The sequence below is a fragment of the Lissotriton vulgaris genome, chromosome 3_2, assembly GCF_964263255.1.
Source record: "Lissotriton vulgaris chromosome 3_2, aLisVul1.2, whole genome shotgun sequence".
Taxonomy (NCBI): Eukaryota; Metazoa; Chordata; class Amphibia; order Caudata; family Salamandridae; genus Lissotriton; species Lissotriton vulgaris.
The window spans coordinates 119,710,918-119,734,031 of NC_141690.1; the positions used below are offsets into that span (position 1 = coordinate 119,710,918).

The following is a 23,114-nucleotide window of genomic DNA, read 5'->3' on the forward strand; positions in this document are numbered from 1 at the left end:
AACCACAGTCCCTCTGTCCCCCATTGGATAACACTGGACCATAGCACTCTGCACCCGGTCGCCCCAGTGCCGCTGAGGGTGTAACAATAGTGCATCCTTGACTCTGGATGACCCCTGAGTCTAACCCCAGAACACCAACTCCCACAACAAAGTACTTACCTTTAAACCGATAACACTATGCTCCTCGATTGAATAACATTGACTGTTTTTCTATGACAAGTTTCTAAGTGTGGAATTGGAAAACCTAAAGAAACTCTTTAAAATTGTACTAACTAACAAAAACGATTTTACTTACCTGTTTAAAGGAAATGTGCCAATGTAGTATCCAGGTATACTACACTGTGTAAGAAAAGTAATTTCATAAGTAACTTACCTGTAATTTTACTACAAATCCTATATAAAGTATACGTACTGTATTCTGAAAAGGATTGCATTCTCAATAACACTCCTGTAATCAAATCAAAGTACATTTACAATTGCAATCCAAAGTGTTACAACTGTATATTTACTGCTAAGTACTCGTCACTTACCTGTGCCGGGTTTGCTTGGGTCTAGGAAATAAAATTACTAAAAGAATATTTTTATACAAAAATAATTGGACTGAAGTTCAGTCTTTAACCCCTTCCACACTCATGACGAGCCCAGCTCGTCATGGAGCAGGGCGCTCGCACGCTGATGCCGAGCTGGGCTCGTCATGGATAAAGGAAAATAGCAATTCCCAGCACAGCAGGGGAAAACGCCTAGCAGCCATGGTGTTAAGTGTGTGAATTAATGTGCTGACTGAGTGTGTACAACAATAAAGCCTTACTTCTCGACAAAACTACCACAAATAGAGAGTAAGGTGCTATCTAACTTTACCTCTGTCTACCTTTGGGGTTCCACTGGATTCTGTGCGCACTATACATCACTTTGGTATAGTATATACAGAGCCAGCTTCCTACAGGGTGTCATTTCCCTGCACCTGTATACTTTATGGGAATGTCCTGTATCTCTCATTCATGTATTAGGATGCATCAAAAGAAACCAGCATCATTAAATGATTGATGAATGGCACAGGAACTAGAGACTCATTTTAAGCCACAATTAACAATATTCACAGAAGACAGGTGGCTCCAGAAAAGAAGGGCAAAAATGTGATTCCTATAATCAGCATTTCCCGTGATGTACACTCTTAATCACAGTTTCTTTATAAGCTCGGTACTATTGTGCTACAGCAGTTCCTTAAAATAGCGTGTCTGTTCTATTTTCTTCAAATTCTCGGATTGTTTCATAAAAAAAAGATTAATATATTTTTTTCTTCTAAACTCCCCAAAGGATGATGCATCGGACAAAAGTAAAGAATGTGTACCTCGAAAGGGAAGAAAGCCTAAGCGCTCCTTCAGTTCTACAGAAGAGACAGGTTTAAAAGACATTTTATATTACTAAAGTGAATTCTAGTTTTAGGAAGCTTTTGAATGACTTAAATTCTTATGTCTGTTTTGAAACATTCGTAAAAAAATATATATTATCTTTGCCTTGCTATGTTGTTGAGTTGGGTAGGTGCTATGCTAACGTGCTGTTCAGTTATGTTGTTGTGTGACAATATTTTGTTGTAGGTGAGTTTTGTTGTAGTAATGTAATGATGTTGTACTAGTGCCTCTCTCTCTCTCTCTCTCTCTCTCTCTCTCTCTCTCTCTCTCTCTTCCCCCCCCCCACACACACACACACAACCCCTCATTAACTCACACACACACACAAATACATTCACATGAGTAGTTCATTTTTTAGTGAGTTATGTTTTTCATGTGGAGCAGGAGATAATGTCCGTGTAGCTAAAGCAATCTGGCCATTTTCAAGACTTATAATATTTGTATTACTTTTTTTCCCATAATCATAACTTCACTTTACCCTCGTTTTGTTTTAATTGACTTTAAAGTCATATCAGCTTTATTCGATTAATTAAAATCATAAAAGCAATCCCACATCATTTTGCATAAAATCAAACAGTTCATATATAAAAAAGCGTCAATTCAAAATTATAAATGTACTATAAAATGAATAAAATATTTAAAAAAAACTCGTACAAATAGATAAAAGATCAATTAAAGTGCGATCATGCCTCGAGATTGTCCATCAGTCGACCTTTTTGCCTTGTTACGCATAGCAGCAACCAGAAAACTTGCAACCTCAAAAATCACCTTAACACTGCCCAGTAGTTGTAAGTACAGTAGTGCAGGACGCACTTGTCTGAACCCCGCCTCTCTCAATAATGGTAGTAAAAACTGTTTTCTGATATCAGAAAAATAATCACAGAACATAATAAAATGCATTAGCGATTGGTCCGAAAAATTGTCACAGCTGCAAGGAATAGATTGATCAGGTTTTCCCCATACTGGACAGTTGCCAAGAGAGAACTGTATAATATTAAATCTGAATCTGACCAGCAGGTGTCGATGGAACGGGATGGTAACAATCCGTAGATAAGGTTCAATTTCTGGAGTAGTCAGGAGCATATAGTTTGCTCTGATGTTAGGTTTTAAGACCTCCACTGCTTCCCATTCTTGCATGGCTAGTCCCAGAAAGCTCTCCTTAATCCAGTTAACATCACCCTTGTGTATCAGATTTGGTGAGGTGTATAAATCCGGCCGACCCAATCTACATAGAGTGTTCTTAATGTATACTAGCCAGGGGATTTTATTAACTCTGTCTAAAGCCATACAATCATTAAGGATGGTGTGATTGAGAGTAATTTCATCATTCAGCCATGTTTTGGCCCAACAGGTTAGAGGGGCTATTTGTAATTTGTTGGAAATATATCCAAGTCCTAACTCTGAGTGTATTGAGAATACTGGGGTTGATTGAGGGATGGCTAGGAGAGATCTTAAAAATGTGTTCTCTATGGTCTGCAATTTGTTTTGTGGTAAAATGCCCCATAGTGATGCACCATATAGAGCTATAGAGAGACATTTAGAGTTAAAAACTGTTAAAAGAGCCCCAGGTGTTTGGCAAAGCTCATTAGCGCTGCAGAGGATCTAGTAACAGCTAAACTTTTTGCTTGAAGTTGGGGGTCCCAGGTACACTTTTCATCAAAAATTACACCCAGGTATGAAAATACCGGGACCCTGGATACCTCCTCACCATTACAAGTAAAGCATTTTATTTTAGCAGCCTTTGGTCGTTTACCCCCCACCATGACATGGGATTTTTTGTTGTTTACCTGAAGGTAAAGGGATTGCATGAACTTCCCGAAAGCATCAAGGTGTCTCTGCAGCCCCAAGCCTGTGCGGGCTAAAAGCACTGCGTCATCTGCGTAAAGAAGGGCTGGTACCGCATAGTTCCCAGCTCGCGGTATGTCTGGTGTGACCCCATCCCAGGATTTTTCTAGAGAATTTTTATATATAGCGTGAACAGAAGGGGTGCAAGAATGCACCTCTGTCTGACACCACGTTTGGATCTAAAAGACTTAGTGCATCCCCCTTCCTTAGTTACTCTAATGACAGTTGAGAGTCCTTGGTGAAGTACGGCCAGTCATTTTTAATCCTATGTTAAATTCTTAAGAGCAGGAAAAAACATAATTTACCCTTGAAGTTTTTTCATTGAAATGTTGGGAATTTTGATGATCTACTACAATCACCTTCTATACTTCAAACTCCCAGTGCGAAGAGCCTTTGGCCATGCACAGTATGGGTTGACCAGGTTTCCCATAATCATAACTTCACTTTATCCTTGTTTTGTTTGAATTTAATTTAAAGTAATTTTTAATCATATGGTAACTTCTCATGAACAGGAAAAAACATAACTTACCCTCAAAGTTTTTTCATTGAAATGTTGGGAATTTTGATGATATACTACAATCACCTTCTTTATTTCCAACTCCCAGTGTGCAGAGCCTTCTGCCATGCACTGTATGGCTTGACAACAGTGCCTGGCCTTTGGCTAGGCCATGTGCCTAACCACCTGTAACAGGATTGACAATCAAGGCAGGATGCAAAAGAATTCCTTTTAGTGTTTTTTTTTTATTTCACCACAAGAAGAATTCTTTTTCCCCTCTCTTATCCCAGACAGAATACAAAATCTTGATCTCAGACTTCAAATCATCCATCACCATAAGCAGGTTCAGAACAAAGAATCAATCTTTCGTTCTGGAATTTAGTTTTACAGCATTTACCATTACCTTCACCATGTGTTCATGCACATCACTCTAGGTGAGCTGGTTGCGAATGCTCAATACCATTGGTCTCCCCTCCATTTGTACCACTAACTGATGTGACCAGAAAATGCGCTGCACGCAGTAACCCTCCTTTTTCCACCCTCAGTAGGCACAATGAACAAAATAAGAATGCACCTCTTGTCTGAGACCACGGTCATCCGTGAGCGTGGTGTTCTGGACCACAGCGCCTTCTCCTCCTTGGCTGCTGGGTAAACGCTGTGACCAAGTGGGCTCTCTTTAAGCTCTCGGGCCGCGCACCACTCTCCTTCGCCCAAAGTCTGACAGCCGTCTTCTTTTATCTGCAGGGATCCTATCAATCACCAGGTTCTCTTCAGGGTTTCCCTTTGGATGTACATTCTAGTCATGAACCAGGCTTACATCTACCTCCTTATGCTCCCCAGCATCCTTTTCTTCAGATGCTACCACTTCATTATTTTCCATTCTCCCAGAAGTTCCTGCCTTCTCTTCTCAAAGCCTGTTCTTCCATTCAGCAGCTGACGGTCTCACCATTCCCTCGGTTGGCTGTAATGTGTCAGCCATCTTGATATTCCTAGTACTGTTAGCTAGCCTGTTATCACACCACCCCTGCAACCAGCTACTCCGGGCAGAGTGTTTGCTGCAGGGCCTGACCCAGCCCCCCCACAACCTTTGACGTGACTAGTTGAGTAGTATGCTCAAGATGCAGGCTGTATTCCAGCCCCTATGACACTGAACCAGCTACACAAGGCGTTTAGCAGTGCACTGCACATAGTTTACCACCGAACCAGCTACGCATGGCTACTGGCCATGTACAACTGCCTCTGAGCACACTGCAACTGACCACAGTGCTCACTGTGCATGGTCTTTACCATGAGTAAATGCACTGAAGCTTTGTTTTTGTTCAAATTTTTTTCCGGATTTGTACCAAAACAAAATGCAAATCTACCAGTAAAATCTGAGTGTAAGGCTGATGTTGTGAGCCCCGCTCCTGGGTACCCAGCTTTCCTCACCCAGAACCCCATACTGGAGAGCCTGGTGGGCCAACCCTCCACATCCATGGTCAACCCTGGTGCGTTATCTACCACTCTACCGGTTAGGGAATCCATGAGGCTGGACACCTTGGCAATAGGATTTTCTCTTCCACCAGCCTTCACTGCAGTGAGTTTACACCAAATGCTACTTCAGTTGCTATTCCCACACACTTTGGGACGCGTCGGGCAAGTGCGGCACATAGTCTTGGAGTACACCTGAGCAATCTTGTCCCAAGATTGTCAATGGTAGGGATACAGAAAATGTCACAATACAATGCAGACTGGACACAACTGACTTACTAGGTAGAGCGGTTACTTCTCCAGTGGCACTTCGTCACCACACCTGCCTGTGGTCAGCTGGATTTTCAGGGAATGTCCAGCCATCTCTTATGAACATGCACTTCGAGGGCACTTGCCTGCTTAGTGACAAGGCAGATTTGGCACTCAAGAGCTTTAAGGATAGCAGGCCCACCTCTTGGTCGTTTTGACTCTCCACTGAGACATGCCAGCCCCATTCTGATTTCCGTCATTTCTGTGGCTATTGTAGGGCCTACCAGCCTCGTCCTTTCCAGCTACAGACCACAGCCAACTGACTCCAGTGCTTTCATGGTCGCGGACGGATCTCCCACAAAGCCTCGTGGGATACAAGGCCAGAGATCTGCCCAGTCCACCATCCCTCTGCAGGAGCAGGCTCCAAACCCCTTTAAAATACCCTTGCATCTTCATAGGCAACCAGTTGGCAGCAGGATCCAGCACTACCTTCCTCAATGGTAGTCTATAATCATGGACAAGTGGTTGCTTCAAATTGTTCACATGAGTTACGCCCTTTAGTTCATGGAAATCACATCTCCATGTCACCGTCATCATATCGGCTGATAGAAGGCTACTTGACCATCATGGACATCCAGTGGGAGGCAGGGTACTCCATTACCTGCACCACTGAAGGTTGATAACCTCTGACCACTGGGTTTTCCAGATCATCCAATAGGCCTACTCCCTCGCTTTTGTGACTAACCCTCCACCCAGGCCACCTACTTGCCACAATATGAGAGAGGACCACATATCCTTACTCCATCAGGAATTGTAGCCTCTTCTGGCCAAAGGAGCTATTGAGAGGTTTCTGAAATCAGAATTAGGTGGTGATTGCTATTTCCACTACTTTCTGGTGCTGAGGAGGGTGGAAGACTCCACCCTATACTAGACCTATGCTCTCTGAACTACTTCCAGAAAGAGGAGAAATTCTAAATGCTCACCTTCCCATAGGTCCTATCTGCCATGGAAACTGTATGTTATTGCTGAACTTGCAAGGACACATTTCCATATTCCCATTCTGCCAGCCCACAGGCATTACCTTTGATGTACTGTAGGCCAGGCGCAGTTTCAGTTTGCTGTGCTCCCCTTTCTGCTTTACCAGCACCTCTTAGGTGTTCACGAAGGTGATGGTGGTGGTTGCAGCCAATCTGCAGAAGTCAGGGGTTCCAGTCTCTCCATCCTTCAACAACAGGCTGTTGAAAGCAGGCTAGCCCCAGGCTGACATACTGTATTCGCTGGTGTGCACTATAAATATAACAAAGTCACACCTGACTCCTTCTCAGATGCTCCCTTTTATGGGAGCCATTCTGGTAACAGTGTAGTTTCACACCTACTCTCCGGAGGGGCGGGTCTAGGATATTCAGGCTATGATTCCATTGTTTAAGCCTATAGCACGGATTTCACGGAGATTGACTCTGAGGCTGCTGGGTCTCATGGCCTCCTGTAGCCTTCTGGTAAAGCATGCCCTCTGGCATATGTGGGCTCTGTCGACGGACCTGAATTCCCAGGGGGGGGCAACATCGGGGGAATTTCTCGGCCTGGACTGCATATCGGAGGGATCTACAAAAGACCTTCAGTGGTCACTAACGAACCACAATTACGTCAGCAGGAGCCCCCTTTGACCTTCCCCACCCAGACTTCACAGTGGTGACAAATGTGTCCCTTATGGGTTGAGACGGCCATCTGGTAAATGTGGAGATTAGAGGACTTTGGTCTCTGGCAGGGTCTCAGCTCCACATCGACTTGTTGGAGTTAGGTACGAACTGCGGGACATTAAAGGCCTTCCTGCTTTCAATCAAGAAGAGACTGTTTTAGGTGTGCACAAACCGCACTACTGCGCGTGGAACTGCAGCAAACAGGAGGGGATGTGTTCATGTACACTGTGGCTAGAGGCCCTGTGTCTCTGTACATGGCTGGAAGACATTTACCTGGTCGTACAATACCTGATGGGTTCTCTGAATGCCAGAGCAGATCACAAACGTCGACCCCCTCCGGAGGTGTTGCAAGGTCTCTTCCACGACTGGGGTGAACCTTGGTTAAATCTTTTCACCTCTGCCAAAAATGCGCAATGGCAGCACTTTTGCGTGTGTCCTTATGCTCTGGATTAGGCACGGAGAGTATGGTATCCCAAACTCCTGAGCATGAGCATTTGTTCCGCCTGTTAGGCTGCCCCTTCAAGAGAATCTCCTGTTGCAGCAACAGGACAGGATACTGCACCCAAACCTACACACAGTCTGCCTTCATGCGACAGCAGTTGACCGTTTTAATCTCCCTTCGGAAGTCTGTGAAGTTATACTGACAGCAAGGCATCCATCAACAAAAATTACATTTGCCTACAGTTGGGACTACTTTGCGCCTTGGTGTGCTGAAAAGCATGTTGATCCTCTTTCTCTATTATTGTTCTAGGAGTTGTTTGTTTTATCTTTAGCCCAGTAAGGCTTTGCTTTGGAACTGTTAAAGGATATCTTTCAGCTGTTACAGTTGCACGATCAACCCTCCTTGTTCAAGTTGTCTGTTGTGACATGTTTACTGAAATGTATTCCACCTCGGCCAAAGGATCATGCTGCCGACCTTCTTTGCTCTGCGTCACGGTTCTAAGGAAAAGGAGAGACTCCATCACCTGGACCCATTAATGGTGTTGTTTATCTTCATAAATTGCACCAGAGAACACTGGGTGAATGTGATCAACTCTTTGTTGAGTTTGCCAGGGTGAAAAAAGGGAAAACAGTGAAGAATTGGACCATCACCATATAGATTGTACTCTGCATTAAGAACTGCTGCGCACTGGCCAGGAAGCAACAACTAGAGCCAAGGCTGCAACCACTGCACTAGCTACATGGGCATCTCGGCACACATTTGAAAAACACTACTGTCTTGACAGGTCCATTGTGACGCGTGCTTTGCCTGTTCTGGAGTCTGTTCTCCAGACTTTTTGGTCTAAACCAGTACGCTGACCCACCTCCTGGGAGCTATTGCTTTGGTATCTATTCGAAGGGAAGAAATGTGAGTGTAAACATCTCTATCAGATACAAGTTTCTTACCTTTGGTAATGCCTTGTTGGGTAAAGACGCTAGCCGCAGATTCCTTAACCAACCTCCCCATTTCTGAGACCTGGTTTTTCTACCTAGAAAGGTTCCTATAGGTTAGTATCTGCACACTCGTCCTTAAGCCTTCTGACGTGGCTCTGTGCTTCTATGACGTCAATGTCATAAAAAGACATAGGCTCTGCGTCCATCACGTACATCACTAATAGCTTGCCACTGACACGGAACTCATCATCACCTGCCTGTGCACAGAGAGGTTGCCATTTATCAGTATTCTTGCTGTTGGTGTATGGTAGATTGAAGAAATCGCGCTCTGCAAAAGTTTTCCCCCAGATTATGTTTATTTAGGATAAAAGTTAAATAGGCCCAGATGACCCAATCGAACTCCTTCGTAGCGTCGAGCGTAATGATTGCCATTGGGATTTTATGTATTGTTGCCATATCTATGGCCCTTATCAAATTGTAGGTTAGATCTTGAAAACATCTCCCTCTCACAAAACCCTTTTGGTCTTCATGTAGTAGGTCGGTTATAATTCCATTGAATCTCTCAGCTAAAATCTTGGCAAAAATCTTGTAGTCAAGATTTAGCAGAGAGATTGGCCTATACGAGTCACATTGTCTGGGCTACTAAGATTTTTTTAATGTCGGAGCTACCGTAGCCTCGTCCCATGAGGGAGGCATTCTCCCTCCCTTTTCGAAAAAATGAGAGAATAATTTAACCATTACAGGGATGAGAACCTCTCCTAATACTTTATACATTTCTGACGGGAGACCATCCGGTACTGTCGCCTTCCCTTTTTTTCCCTGACTCTAGTTCCATTTTAATTTCGTTCTGTCTTATTGATCTATTAGGATTATGGGATTTTTCATCAGTGAATTTATTAAAGGGGATATGTTTGAACCATGCTTCTCTCACTTTAGCCTGTGGAGTGAAATATTCTCTATAAACATTGTTAATGTGCTGTTGAAAAGCTTCTTCAATGTCTTGGGGGATCTTGCATAGATTTCCAGTATTATCACTGACTACTTATTTTATGTTGGCTTTTGCAATATCATTTTTAGTTTTCCAAGCTAAAAGCCTCCCACATCCTTCTCCATATTCAAAATTGGCCAGCTTACTTGCCTCTCATCTTTTTTTCAACACCTCAGCCTGCTCTGTTCTAAGAGATTGTAGGTCCTCTGCCTGGGCGATAGACTCTCTCTAATTTCAGGATTTTATGTTCAATTTCTCCTATTTCTGCTTTATATTTCTTCTGTCTAGTAATCTGGATAGCATTCATACGACCTCTTAAGAAAGCTTTATAGGCATCCCATACCATTTCAATGGATGCGCTTTCCAGGTTAGTCTGAAAATAATTCTTTGTATCGAACGTTAAACTAGCAATTACATCCTGATCTAACAATCACCCGATCAAATGTCCATCTTTTATTAATTGATTTGCTTGGAAATTTCAAAGTTAATATAACTGCCACGTGATCTGATAGATGCCCCCGTAGATGTTTTATATATTTTACCCGATCTCTCTGTTCTATCCTGAGTAAAAAAAAGTCTAATCTAGATTTATGACCATACTTCTTATTATGGAAGGTGTACCTTCTCCTGGCACCCATTCTTTCCCTCCAGCCAAGATGTTTCATTGTATTTTTCAGTAACAATCTCATTCTGCAGTTCTGAGATGAGCTGCTATTTGAAGATCTATCCAATACAGGATCTAAAACTAAATTAAAGTCACCCTCCAAGATCAAGGGATCTTGAAAAGGCAGTAACTCCGTTAATAGCTCTTTTAAAGGAAGTAAGTCATCTAAATTTGGACCGTAATATCCTGCAACAGTGAATTTATGTGTGTGAAGCTTTATTTTGACTATAACCCATCTTCCCATTTTGTCAACTTTAAAACTTTCCACTGATACGGCTGGGATATATTTTATGATTATGGACACCCCCTTTGTTGTTGTCTGTTGTGAGGTACATATTACTTCATGAATCCTTCTCTTATTTTTACATACATTTTTCATTTCATGTTCAGTAAGATGAGTTTCTTGAAAAATTAAAATTTGCTCTGTGGCATCTGTAACATATTGGAATATTCTTTCCATCCTATGTTTTACCCTAAGTCCATTTAGATTCCAGGACATCGCTCTCAGATATATTGCCGACTCAGTTGTGGCCATCATCGTTATTTCTTGTACAACAATGGGAACTTATATAAAGTTTGTTGTGACGAATCGGACTGTTTTTTAATTGTTTTTTTTCTCTATGCTCCCCACCCCGTGACCTATCCCTATCCCACCCTACATCCACCCAAGTGAGGAATGCTTATCTTCTTGTTCCTCTTTATGTTTAGAAAATTTCTCCCCCAGTGGGTGGAATATTCTAATAGTATTATAGCCCGTCTGTCTTGGACTATACTGGTTGTAAAATACTCTTTCCCTCAATATAGGCCCTCACCTGCAGTTATGGCCTATAACTCTGGTTTGAGGCCTTTAACACCTGCTGTAGCACTCGGTGGAGGTTCTTTGATGCTTAATTATCTCTAATTTTGGAAGCGCAAAGTAACGTATTAAAACAATTCTTGATTATGACACAGTCAGTTGTTACGTGTAGTGGAGTAGTCCATTGACTTTTGTTAATTTTTAACATAAATCACTCACCATATGTGTTGTTGGACCGCTCTTGAACACTTTCAAAATGTCGCAGTAAAAAATGCATGAGTATAAATGAAAGGTATAGAATATTCTCTGCAGTTTTTTATTTGTGAACTTTACCCTGCTCATGATTGCACCAGGTCTCCCTTCCTAACACTTTACCGGATAAAGAGCTGCTTTGTGTAATGGAACTTTGGAAACCTTACAGAAAATAAAGTTAGAGCAAAAATGCATTACCAGGTTTTCACAGCATGTCAATTTAGTAATAGGTAATTAAGGATTTCATGTACCTTCATTTGTTCTTAGTAGCAGGCTTATGTTTGCATTGTAATAACAACGTAAATACTATAAAAAATGTCCTCTTTTGAATCTGTGGGTGAACTATATTTAATGTTATTGCACATGCTCTGCCAGCTCTAAACCCGAAGCAGAGAAGTGAATTGTCAGTTGAAACTTGTTTTAAATTATCAGACATAGAGGAACCAAAAAGAAAACGTCAGAAATCCGAATCTGCAGTGAAGGATAACGAGGAGGAAGATGATGATGCTGAGGAGGATGACGACGACAATGATGAGGTGGATGATGAGGATGAAGATAGCAAGGGTGCTACAACAAGGGCAGCCTCCAGATTAGAAGCTAAAAGGTATGCAAACACGACTTTATAGTAGATGTTTGTCACAAAAACGTGTGGACCAGACTGACCTTTACAGGGTTTTTTAAAATATGTGTTTTTATTGTTTTCATTGACACAAAACAAGGCAACAGCTAGATCGATAGTAATACAAGCGTAACAATCATCACCTTAACTGACATTTACAGTTACATTAATTATATATGTTCTGCAGCTTTTGAATGTTATTTCCAAACTACAAGGATAAAGCTAAAGTTCAAACTTCGGAATGGAGCACATTGTTTACTCCCACTTAAATGTTAGGGTGTTAAATTCCAAGCGACCTGCAAATAATGTGCATTAAATCCAGAAGGTGGCATTCTTGCTGCTGTCACCTTCATTTTTCAGCAAATCACGGTTGGTTGGATCTAGTGCTCGCGCATGTTTCACTCATGGTTTTGACATTTTTTACACCATCTGTTTTCTTACCACGTGAGACTTCCTGTCACCTGTACAAGTGCTCATTTGTGACAATTCTCTACTTATGATTGGGGCCGTGTGCAGGGGTGTTCTCCAATTGGACTTGGTTTGCCACCAAAGTATCTTTGAGAGAAAGGCGAAGTTGTGTTTGAAACTTTATCAACCGATAAAAATCTTGTAATTATGATTTCTGCCCGCTGCTGGAAGAAATTGGTGGTACTTTGTGGGCAAGAAAGAAAGTTTCAAGCATTCCCAGATTTTTTCTTGCTCTAGTGTTTTTTAGGATGTTGCAAGTGTTGGACCCGGCCCTTTTGGCAGGTTCACCACAAGACTTTTTGCTTTTTCCTAGCCTGTTTCTGGAACCTGGTGGTGGTGATTTTAGGCCTCTACGCACTTTTTCACTGTGGTACGGTGTAAAGTGCGTGAGCTCTCTGTGTATGTGTGGTGAGTGACCTGCCCTCCCATAGAAATGAATGGGGAATATGTATGCCCCTGATGTGTGGGGAGTGCAGGGTCGAGTTTGGTATGTGCGAACTCGTGAGATTGAATGCTGCGTAATGATATATGCGGCCACTTTTAGAAGTTGGTATATTTGTGTAATTTGTGTCTGGCGTGTGATTCGCTGAGGCTGGCTGGTAAGCCCGGCTCCAAGAGTCTGGGAGGGTCTGACCCGGTGGTGAATGGAGTGTTTAGCATGCTGATGTGAGGGGAGGAGTGAGCCTGGACATGCTTGTGGATTGACCGTCAGGTTTGAGGGTCCTGATTGAGGCTGGGTTTTCCCCACTCAATGCTGGCTCCACCCCCTGGGGTGCGTCTGATGTCCCTAGCCTGGCCAGTGAAAGGAATTCCCTATAACCAGTTCTAGCTGGTTCTCACACTGCCTGCACCCTGTAGACAAAGGATTTTGGGTATAAAAAGGGTGCTGTGACACTCTAAAAATGTTCTTGTTTCTGACTTGAATCCTACCAGGGGCGTGCTGCTGCTTGGGCCCAGGGGAATCCCTGGGCCCTGCCCAGCCCCTGGATATCTGATGGACTTTACTTTTCTAGGAGCTGCTGTGCTCCACCTTATGTCCTGGACTGCTGAGGTCCTGGACTCCTGAAGGACTTTGCTGCTGTATTGTGGCATCTAGCGCTTTATTTCTCCCCCAGCGCCTTATTTTGGCCAGGAAGCACTTTTTGATTGATTTCCTAAAAGAGGGAGAGGAGCGTGGGCTGTGCAGCGCGATGCTGCAGGTCCCTTACAAAGGATTCCCCCGAGATTGTATTGGGGTCATTGCGAGAGCCCACCTCGCTTATTTGTTAATTGTGAAATCGCCGTCCCCAGCCCGGAGCCGCGGACGGAGAACAGGAGGTGCTGCTCTCTCATTGGCGGGCTGCGGGAGGCTCGTCCTCTGAGCCGCGAGGTGATTGGGCCAACGATAGGGGCTGGTCCTGGGGAGCCGCGCTCTGATTGGCGGGTCCCTGGTAAGAAGCTGCCGCGTCACGAGGGGCTTGACTTATGAGCCGCGCTCTGATTGGCCAGGAGTTGCCATGTGACGAAGAAGCCCGGGCCGAGAGAAGAAGTACGGCAGGAAATGGCGCGGGGCTCCCGTGAGACTGTGAGAGGCCTGCACTGCCACCGGAAGGAGGAAGCCGCCTGCCGTGTCCGTCCCGGGGCTCCTGAGTGAAGGGAGAGCCCCGGGGACAAAGAAGTCCAGCCGCCCGAGCCGCGAGGCCTCCGTGCTGCAAGGAGAGCCCCGCAGCAGGAGAGAGGAAGCCCCAGCCGCCGCGAGCAGTCGGTGAGTCAGGGCTGGGCCGGGCAGAGTGGGGCATATCTGTTTTCGCTCCCCGTGGGAGCAGAAGAAGCCTAAGGGTGCCGGCGGGATGCAGAATCAGGTCAGCCCCGGATGGCAGTGGGCCGCCCCCACGTTGTCTAGAGCCTGCAAGGCACCTCCGATGGGCATGGTATTTTCGAGCCCAGATGTCTCCAGTGAGTGTGCCAGCTCTTGAGGGGGCATTGTTGTATTCGGCGCCCCCGAGACCCCAGGAGTATTGTCGTGTCCAGAGCCTAGTGTGGCTCCAACACTTGAGGGCATTATGTTGTTGAGGAGCCAGAGTGCTCCAGAGGGCCCCTGTAGTGTGTACAGAGCCTAGAAGGCTCCCAGTTGGCGCAGTTTTGGTCCCTGAGGACTAGTGAGAGCCCTGCCACAGTTCTGCTTCACAGCTGCCCAGAAATTAGTGGGCAGCTGCACCGTTTAGGTCTTGGGATTGTTCCCAGGTGCCCAGTAAGTAGTGGGCACCTGCAACGTTTAGGTTTTGTGACTGGCGCTGCATTGGCAGCGCGCCCTGACATTCTGGACAACAGGGCTCTTTAGTCCCTTTATTAGATGGGGGCTGGTATGTGATTTTATTTAGGCCCAATATGATTATCTATTTGAGGGTAATTGCCTAATGTGAGTTTTGCGCAATGTGATGTGGTGCTAGGAAATGTAATGTATTTAATATGATTACGCACCTTGTCTTACACCTCTGAATGTTCTTAGGCACCATGTGTTCTTGCGCTATTGAGTTAGGTTCTGGCACCTCTGAATGATTTTATGCATCATGTGTCTTCCTTGATTTTACACCTCTGAATGTGTTGGTTTATGCATCATGTGTTTTTCCTTCCTTGCACCTCTGAATGTGTTTTTGATGCATCATGTGCCTTGTTATTACACCGCTGAATGTATGTTTTATGCATCATGTGTTTTTTCTTCCCTACACCTCTGAATGTTGTTTATGCATCATGTGTAATGTGTTCTTACCTATACCCCTAAATGTATTTTATTCTTAGGTGGTTGTTCTTTTTAGTACAGGTGGTCCTAGTGAGGTCCTGGTTCCCTGCGTGACATTCTCCTAAGGTGTTTAGGGTTGCGTAGGTGGTACTTACCTGTTCCCAGTAGTTACTGGATGTGATTTATAACTGTTAAATTTCTGCTACAGTGATTTTATATCCTATATTCTATTTTCTACTAAGTGCGGATTCTGACAGGCGCCCATGTGGCCCTGTCCTGGTGTACATAATCCCTTGTGAATATTGCCCGTGCCAGTTAACACCATGTATATTGTGTGATACTATCTGATGTGTTTTTACAATACAAAAGTTATTTTATAATAACCTTGTGTGGAGTTCCTTTTGTGGTGTGCCTAGGATGTTGTTGCTGTTGTGTGCTGGCGCAAATGCTTTACACATTGCCTCCGAGTTTAGCCTTACTGCTCATGCCAAGCTACCAGGGGGTGAGCAGGCGTTATCTTGGCGTGTGACTCCCTTGCCCTGATTAGAATGGTGGTTTCTGCCTGGCTGTGGCGTCAGCCTTAGCCTACCAGAAATAGCCAGTTCTAACAGCAAGCAGCAGAAACCTTTTTGACCAAAGGTGGTGTGCATAGCAACATTGACGGTACAAAGGTAGCGTTAATTGGGTTGGTTATAAAATTAGGGTTACCAACAGTATTATTAAAATGGTCGAGATATAACTAGGAGCATATATCACAATCTAAGGCAACATGAAAGGCGCGTAGTAGGCATCCTATGAACATATTTACAGGATTGTTGGCTGGTTAACCATTTAGTGTTTAAGCCAGGAGTGTTTTTTATTTGAGATTTTGAACCCTTGCAGTGAGTCGGTGGCACAAAAGTCATTCAGTAGTAAAAGGCTCCTTTTAGGTGCAGGAAGGTGTACATTTTGTCAGAAAGTTATGATTGGCAGATCTGATATTTCGAGTTGGTATGTAGCATTAGAAGGTTTCCGAGAAATTGCTGGGACCAGGTGCTCAATCAATTTAAATATTATTAGATATTTGTATAAAGCCCTGTTTTTGATGGCGGGCTTCCCAAACTGGTGTCAGTACACTGAGGTGGGAATGTGTCTAGGTAGTTTTAATAGAGCCTGGGTAACAAAGATAGGATTTTTTCAAGCAGTGCCTAGAAGTAATTCAAAAGTCCAACCAAAAGACTGTTATAATTTTGCAGTCCACTGAAGACGAGCGAGTTGAGTGCTTTGATTATGTTGAATGGCGATCAGATCTTTTCTGTTGAGTAGGTAAAGGTGTGCTGCAGAGGCAGTGTTGGTGATGAAGGTTTCCATGCTAAGAAATGTCTCAATATAATCCAAAGGGTTTTAGCTGATGGGACAAATTTAAAGTTAATGTAGGTGTTGCAAATCCATCCAGGAGGATGGATGTGAGGCAGTCAGAGATGCATGATTAAAGCTAATGAGTGAAAGCAAGGAGAAGATGATGTTTTTATTGTCGGTTTAGAGGTAAATTGAGAAAGCTAAGGAAGAGATAATGTCACAGAGGGAACTGATAAATCAAGGCAAAAAGGTCTGATCAGGACCAAGGTCTGATCTTTGTTGGACACACAAGGAGTCGGGTTGAAGCATATGGCCTTTAGCCCGTGCAGTGCAGTAGAAGCAGTAGGATAGGTAGTTGAGAGCTGAACAAGTTATGTTATGTTAATACAATTTCTAAGCACAACTGTTACCCTAAGGTGTCCTGGTGCTGAGAACTGCCTTATTGGTTCCTGTGGAGTGAGACAATATAATGTATATAACCAGGTTTTCAGCCCTCGCCTGATGAAGAGGAGCTTGGTTGCATTTCTAAGGTGGAATGGTAGACTGTTCCAGGCTTTTGCGCGGAGGCAATGAAGCTTCTGCCACCCCAGCTAGCTTTTTAGGTCGAGCATTCAAGGCCTCTTGTATATACTTTAGTATATACTTATGTGTATGTACTTTGTGGGCTCTGGAAATCAGCCCTATGACTCGTCTGCTTCCGCTTAGGGACTCTTTTCTGTTAAACTGCCTCTATTTAACTGTCTTAATAGAAAACGACCAGCAGAGGTCCGTAAAATACCATAATTGCTTTCTGCTTATGAACTTTCTTTTAAAAAAAATTCTGACAACTGCCTCTATTTAACTTTCTTGATAGAAAACGACCAGCAGAGGTCAGTAAAACACCAGAATTACTTTAGCATTCTTTAGATTCCAGTCCATAGAAACTGTCTTCCATGAGCACTCGTAGATAATAATATTTTTTTCAAATCTTGCATTTTCAGTGATATGACCACCGAAGGCTCTGATTTTATATTAAAAACAGAGCTTTGGACTATACCAATACCCGCTGAAAGGCAATATTTCTCTCCATGTGTTGCCATACCTCATGTGTTATGCAGTTTGGTGCTTATTTTCACTCCATGTTAAAGAACAGTAGATGTTTCAGCACCCAGGCTAATATGCTGCATAGATAAATACATATAAGGTTCCAAAGGCGAGACTGGTTGCATTGCAAATGCTTGTTTGATTAAGGGAATAATCACTTGTTTTTCTGCCTGAGTGCTCAAGGTTCTTCTGGGAAAGTACCATTGAAATTGCTGTTCCAGGTAGTCAGGACCTCCTCCCTTTAATGCATTGAAGACTGCGCAAAGGGCTTTAAATTGGGCCCGATGTTTCACTGGGAGCCAGTTAAGATGTCTTAGTTCCCTTTTTACTGTGACAAACCTAGTAGTACCCATCTGCAGCCTGGCTGCTATGTTTTGTACTACTTAGAGTTTGTTCATATGTCTCTTCTGGATATTCAAGTAGAGACTAACAGTAGTCTAAGCGTAGCATAAGTGTTGTAACCACTGTCCTCAGGCTGTCATCCGAAAGAAGGAACTTTATTTTCCTCAGAATTCTGAGGAAAAAGAAACATGAAGAGACAACCCCACTTATTTGATCTCCAAAAGTGAGTTTATAGTCCACAATCAGCCCCAGTTTCTTCACTTTCTTAGCCGGTTCTGGAAGTTTTCCCAATTCTTTCGCCACCAGTCTGGTGTCTAGATATTTGTGTTATTACCTAAAATAATAACCTCTGTTTTTCCAGAATTAATTCTCAGGCAGTTAGTTAGACGCCATCCATCCCGAGATGGCTTTCATACAGTTGTGACATTTTATTCCGATTTCCGAGTCCCCGGCGGATGCGTAATTATCCTGAACCTGTGTATGCACAAGTGATTCTAAGTAAAGAGAAGAGAGTAGCACAGGGTGATCAACCATGTCAAAGGCAGTGGTTAACAAAATTTTAAGTTAAAGAATGGTAAAAAGACAGTTGTGATGCTCAGCACTTATAAAATTGCATACATGTGTGAGTGCTACTACTGTGGAGTAAAAGCCAAAATGGAGGATGTTATTAGGGTGTTTGACGAGAGGAAGGTTGTGATGGAGTGGAAAACAATTGCCCTATTATCTTTAAGAATAATAGAAGTTGAGATACTAGGTAACGTAATAGTTGGCAGTCAATATAGGATCAGCAGTAGTTTATTTTACGAGTGAAACCACTGCTGATTTGAAAGATGAGCGGCAGTTGACTGTAGATATGAGTATGAGCTGAAGGGGTTTGAATGTCTGTGAGTAAATGTAAGATTGGTATGGGTTAAGAAGTAGTCATAATGAAGCTCTGATAGGGTGTATTGCAGTTGGTTGCTGAGAGTTGAGTTGAAGTTGTCAAGGAGATGATTGATGTGGTAGTGTGAGTAGACTGAGGGTAGTGTCAAGTTCCTCAAAGAAGTCTGTCAGATTGCAGGCAGTAGATGATGATAATGTTTGCTTTGAAAACTTTGATGACAAGTATTCAAAAGATGAAAGTTAGATAATTGTTGCGAAAGTGGTGAGTGACTTTTTCGTAGCATGCATACTCCCACCCCTTTAGTGGCTGTACGGTGGATGTGCCATCAATTATCTCCCCAGTTCCTTCTCAATCCGCTTACCTAACGGTTTCCTTAAAACTACTGATAAATATCCAAATTCCTTTTTAAAAGGAAAAGAAACGAATTTCTCACTCAACTAAGGTTTATGAACAGACTGGATGGGGCAAACCTACTAATCCATTTTTTTATTGCAAGTCTTCCTAATTAGATACGTTGTATTTCTCTTACTGCGGTAAAATTGAAACCTCCCAGTGTGGCCAGACGTTTAAACAGTCCTCTTTTGACTGTATAGAATCAATCAAAACTAATACCAAAGCTATGTTTGTGGACTCCAAATGTAACTTTCTTGGTATTCTAAGTGCATGACTGCAACTAGATGAAAGGTTGACAAACAAATTAACTATGTCACTCTCTGCCATAATGTCCTTATGGAATAGTGAAAAGATTACAATAGGGAGGAACAATATATTTTGGGACAAATTGTAAAATTCTGCAATCTAATGGGGCCTTGCAACTCTCTTCCACCTCCGCAGGATTCCAAAAAGTATTCTAGAAAATATGGACTTCTTAAAAATGAAAACCTCAATAACTTGTCTTGGGTGTATCTCCCAACTGAGCATAAGTAGAATACTGTAGAAAGCAACATTTCAGGGCGCCTTGTCTCTGAAGTTTATTAACACTTTCCTTAATGTTCATTCTAAAATAAATCGCACAAAAAATGCAATGAAGTTCAAAAATCCATTGAGGTTCTAATCTCATGCCACGATCAATGGCCACAATATGCAGCATTTGTCCTGAATGCTTCTCCTGCTTTGGCACAAAATTAATTTCTTGCTATTTATAGAACTTTTGGAACCCTCAGGAGGTTATACCAGTTAAAACGGTTTCCCATTTGTTAGAAATGGGATCTCTGGTTGGCTAAGGCTTGCGCCAAAGCCAGGCAGACACCACCACTCTAGCCAGGGCGAGGAAGTTACACGCCAAAGATAACCCCTGCTCACCCCCTTGGTAGCTTGGCACGAGCATTCAGGCCTATCCCGGAGGCAATGTGTAAAGCATTTGCGCACACACACAACAGCAACAACATCCCAGGCATCCTACAAAAAGAACTCCACACAAGGTTATATCAAAAATAGCCTTTGTATTCTCAAAAACACATAAGAATAGTAAACACATAATGTACACTGTGCCAACTGGCACTGGACAATATTTACAAGGGATTATGTACACCTGACAGGGCCACATGGACCACTGTCAGAACCATCACAAAGTGAACTTAGTAAAAGTAAAATAGATCATAAAACGTACAACCAGTAAACACTGGTAATCACTGTACTTTGCATCAGTCTGTGACATAAACTACATTATGCACCGTATCACACAAGTTAGACCCTAACCTCCTAAGTATAACTCACATTAGGGGCGTAAATCACACAGTGAAGCATAACCTCACTAACACAAACCATGATATGCAAAACAACCTCATAATCATAAACCATATTTAAAGGTATCAAATAGGGTGCATAAAACACACTACAGGAATTACATTTCCTAGTACCAAAATCACATTTAGCACATGAATCACATTAGGGCCGGGCGCTCTATAAATGTAACAATCCCCCTGACCAACTGGCCATCTCAGAAAGGGGGCTCAAATGCCCTATGTCACAAAGCCAGGGCTGCTGCCTAGGCAGCAAAAGTCAAGGGTGCGCCACTGGGCAAACCTAAACGTTGTAGCTGCCCACTACTTGCTGGGCAGCTGGGAATCTCCACTGAAGGCCTAAACGTAGTAGCTGGCACTAAGTGCTGCGCAGCTGTGCAAGAAAAGATTGGGGCGAACGAGTGCATCTCACTCCTGGCTTAACCATGTCCCCTACAAAGAAAGACCTAAACGGTGCAACTGCCCACTACTTGCTGGGCAGCTGTAAAACATTCAAATGAGGCCTGGGCTCTCAGTGGCCCTCTGAGACAAATGCGCCAAACGTTGGAGCCACCTAGGCTCTAAAAATCATGTCCCCTGGAGCACACGGGCTCCTGAAATAATTATGCTCCCAAAATCAGGAAGGAGAACTTGCCCCCCCAGCATTGTGGAGCGCGATGTTGCTTTAAATAACTATGCACATGGTGGGGTCACACGGGGCTCTTAAAATAATAGGCAAAGCGTTGGAGCCATCTAGGCTCTAAAGACAAAAGCTGGGGACCACCCGGGCCACTCTGGCCCGGTAAATAATGATGGCCTCAAAGTGATAGAACGTGTCTCCAATGTGGGAGCACCTGCTACAAGCCGGGCAGTTCGAAATGCATCACATGGTGTTGTGCCTTTATCCGGCAGCACCGATAGTCCCCACGGAGCGCCCCAGCCCTTTCTTACTCACCAGGCTGCTCGCTGGGGACTCCTCTCCTTGGGGACGGCAGCACTTCTCCTGCCGGACTACCCGTGACTCCTGGGAGCCCCGCACTGCCATCTCCAATTCACCTGGGCCCCTCCTCCATCTGGCCACAACCGCGGGGCTCTCCCCTCCGCATGGGAGCCCCACGTCCGCACGCTGCGTCGCCACTTCTGTTTCCGGCCGGCCGGCAGCCCCGCCCTCAACCAAGCGGGCCGCGGACACGGCGGTGATCTCTGCTCTCGGCCGCATTCGAGGGGTAGGCTCCCTCCAAAGTAAAAATAAAGCTGGCATGCAGGGTGGGCACCTGCTACGGCTCCCATAAGCAGGGTGGGCACCCGCAGTAATTACAAATCAAAATCAAAACGAAAACGCAGGGTGGGCACCTGCGCATCAAAATAACCAAATAAGGAAGGCAGCACAGGCGGGGGAGTCCCCATGTTGGGAATCCCTCGCAGACAATTGCTGCCCAGCGCTGCAGGGCCAAAACAAAGGGCTCCCAGAGGAAAATGCCCAGAGGGGTCCTGGAAATAATTAAGCACAGCAGAAGGGTCCAAAGAAGTCCTCCAGGCATCCAGAGGCAGGGCAGGGCCCAGGGAGGCAAGCCTTCCCCTAGGCCCCAGCAGCAGCATGCCCCTGGTGGATTCAAGTCCACAAACAAGAAAATGTTCATGGGGTCACAGCCCCTATATTTATACTACTAAAACCTTTGTCTAAAACGGTAGGGCAAGGGGAGAACCAGATACAACTGGTTCTGGAGCACTTTGTTTTGCTCCACTCCCCTCTCTATTCACAGGACAGGCCAGGGACATCAGACGCACCACAGGAGGTGGAGCCAGCATTGTGGAGGAAAGTCCCAGCCCTATTCAGATCCCAGGTGCAACTTCTCCCGCCCATCTACATGCAGATCTCCCTATTCACCACCCATCCTGGCTCCTCGAGCCAAGCACACCAGCCAGCCCTGCCAATCACAAGCCAGACATGTAATTCACATCAGGCAGGCAGACACTGCACACAGAAATGCCAACTTCTAAAAGTGGCACTTCTCCACTAGTCACAATAAATCTGCACACACCATTGCGCAGCATTTATTCTCACGAGTTTGCACATACCAAACTCGCCCCTACACTCCTCTCACATCAGGAATTACCAGGGACACTCATATCCCCCATGCATTCCTATGGGATGGCAGGCCACTCTCACCACACGCACTCAGAGAGCACATGCACTTTACACTGGCCTACAGTGCTAAAGTGCGCAGAAGCCTAAAATCACTACCATCAGGTCACATTAAAAGGCAAAAAGTTCAGGGGTGAACCTGCCAAAAAGGCCAAGTCCAACACCTTTAAAATATGCCTCATATTGCCAAGATAAAAACAAGGATTTTCTGGACCTGATATTCAAATGCAAAATGTTGCAACCTTTTAGACAAAGGTATCCTAAGCCAATGAAGAGGTCAAGCAAGTTGGCATCCTACTCATTTCCACGATAATCTGTTTAGGAGCATACTCCATTCATAACTTGCCCGACTAGGAAGAAGTGACTTCCTCCTCCTGAACTTAATTTTTGACCGTGGTTCTAAAGACTTTAAAAACCTCCTGGAAGAAAGATCTCAGCTCACACACGATGGGCTTTGCTGTGTTACACAAACAACTCTGACAATATAGTCTTAAGCCACTCTCACCCAAATAATTGAAAAACCCACGACCTAAAAAGAGGCACAGCTTCAGAAAA

The 23,114-nt window shown here is 44.1% G+C and overlaps 1 protein-coding gene across 1 annotated transcript in view; it reads left to right on the top strand.

The window, feature by feature from the left end:
* The window catches only part of BOD1L1 (biorientation of chromosomes in cell division 1 like 1), a 449,046-nt gene that overhangs the window by 367,413 nt on the left and 58,519 nt on the right, over positions 1–23,114 (top strand). Inside the window, exons 16-17 of the mRNA XM_086964081.1 lie at positions 1,315–1,399; positions 11,673–11,844. Of these exons, the coding sequence (XP_086820207.1) occupies positions 1,315–1,399; positions 11,673–11,844 (257 nt within the window). The remainder of the gene's footprint in view (positions 1–1,314; positions 1,400–11,672; positions 11,845–23,114) is intronic.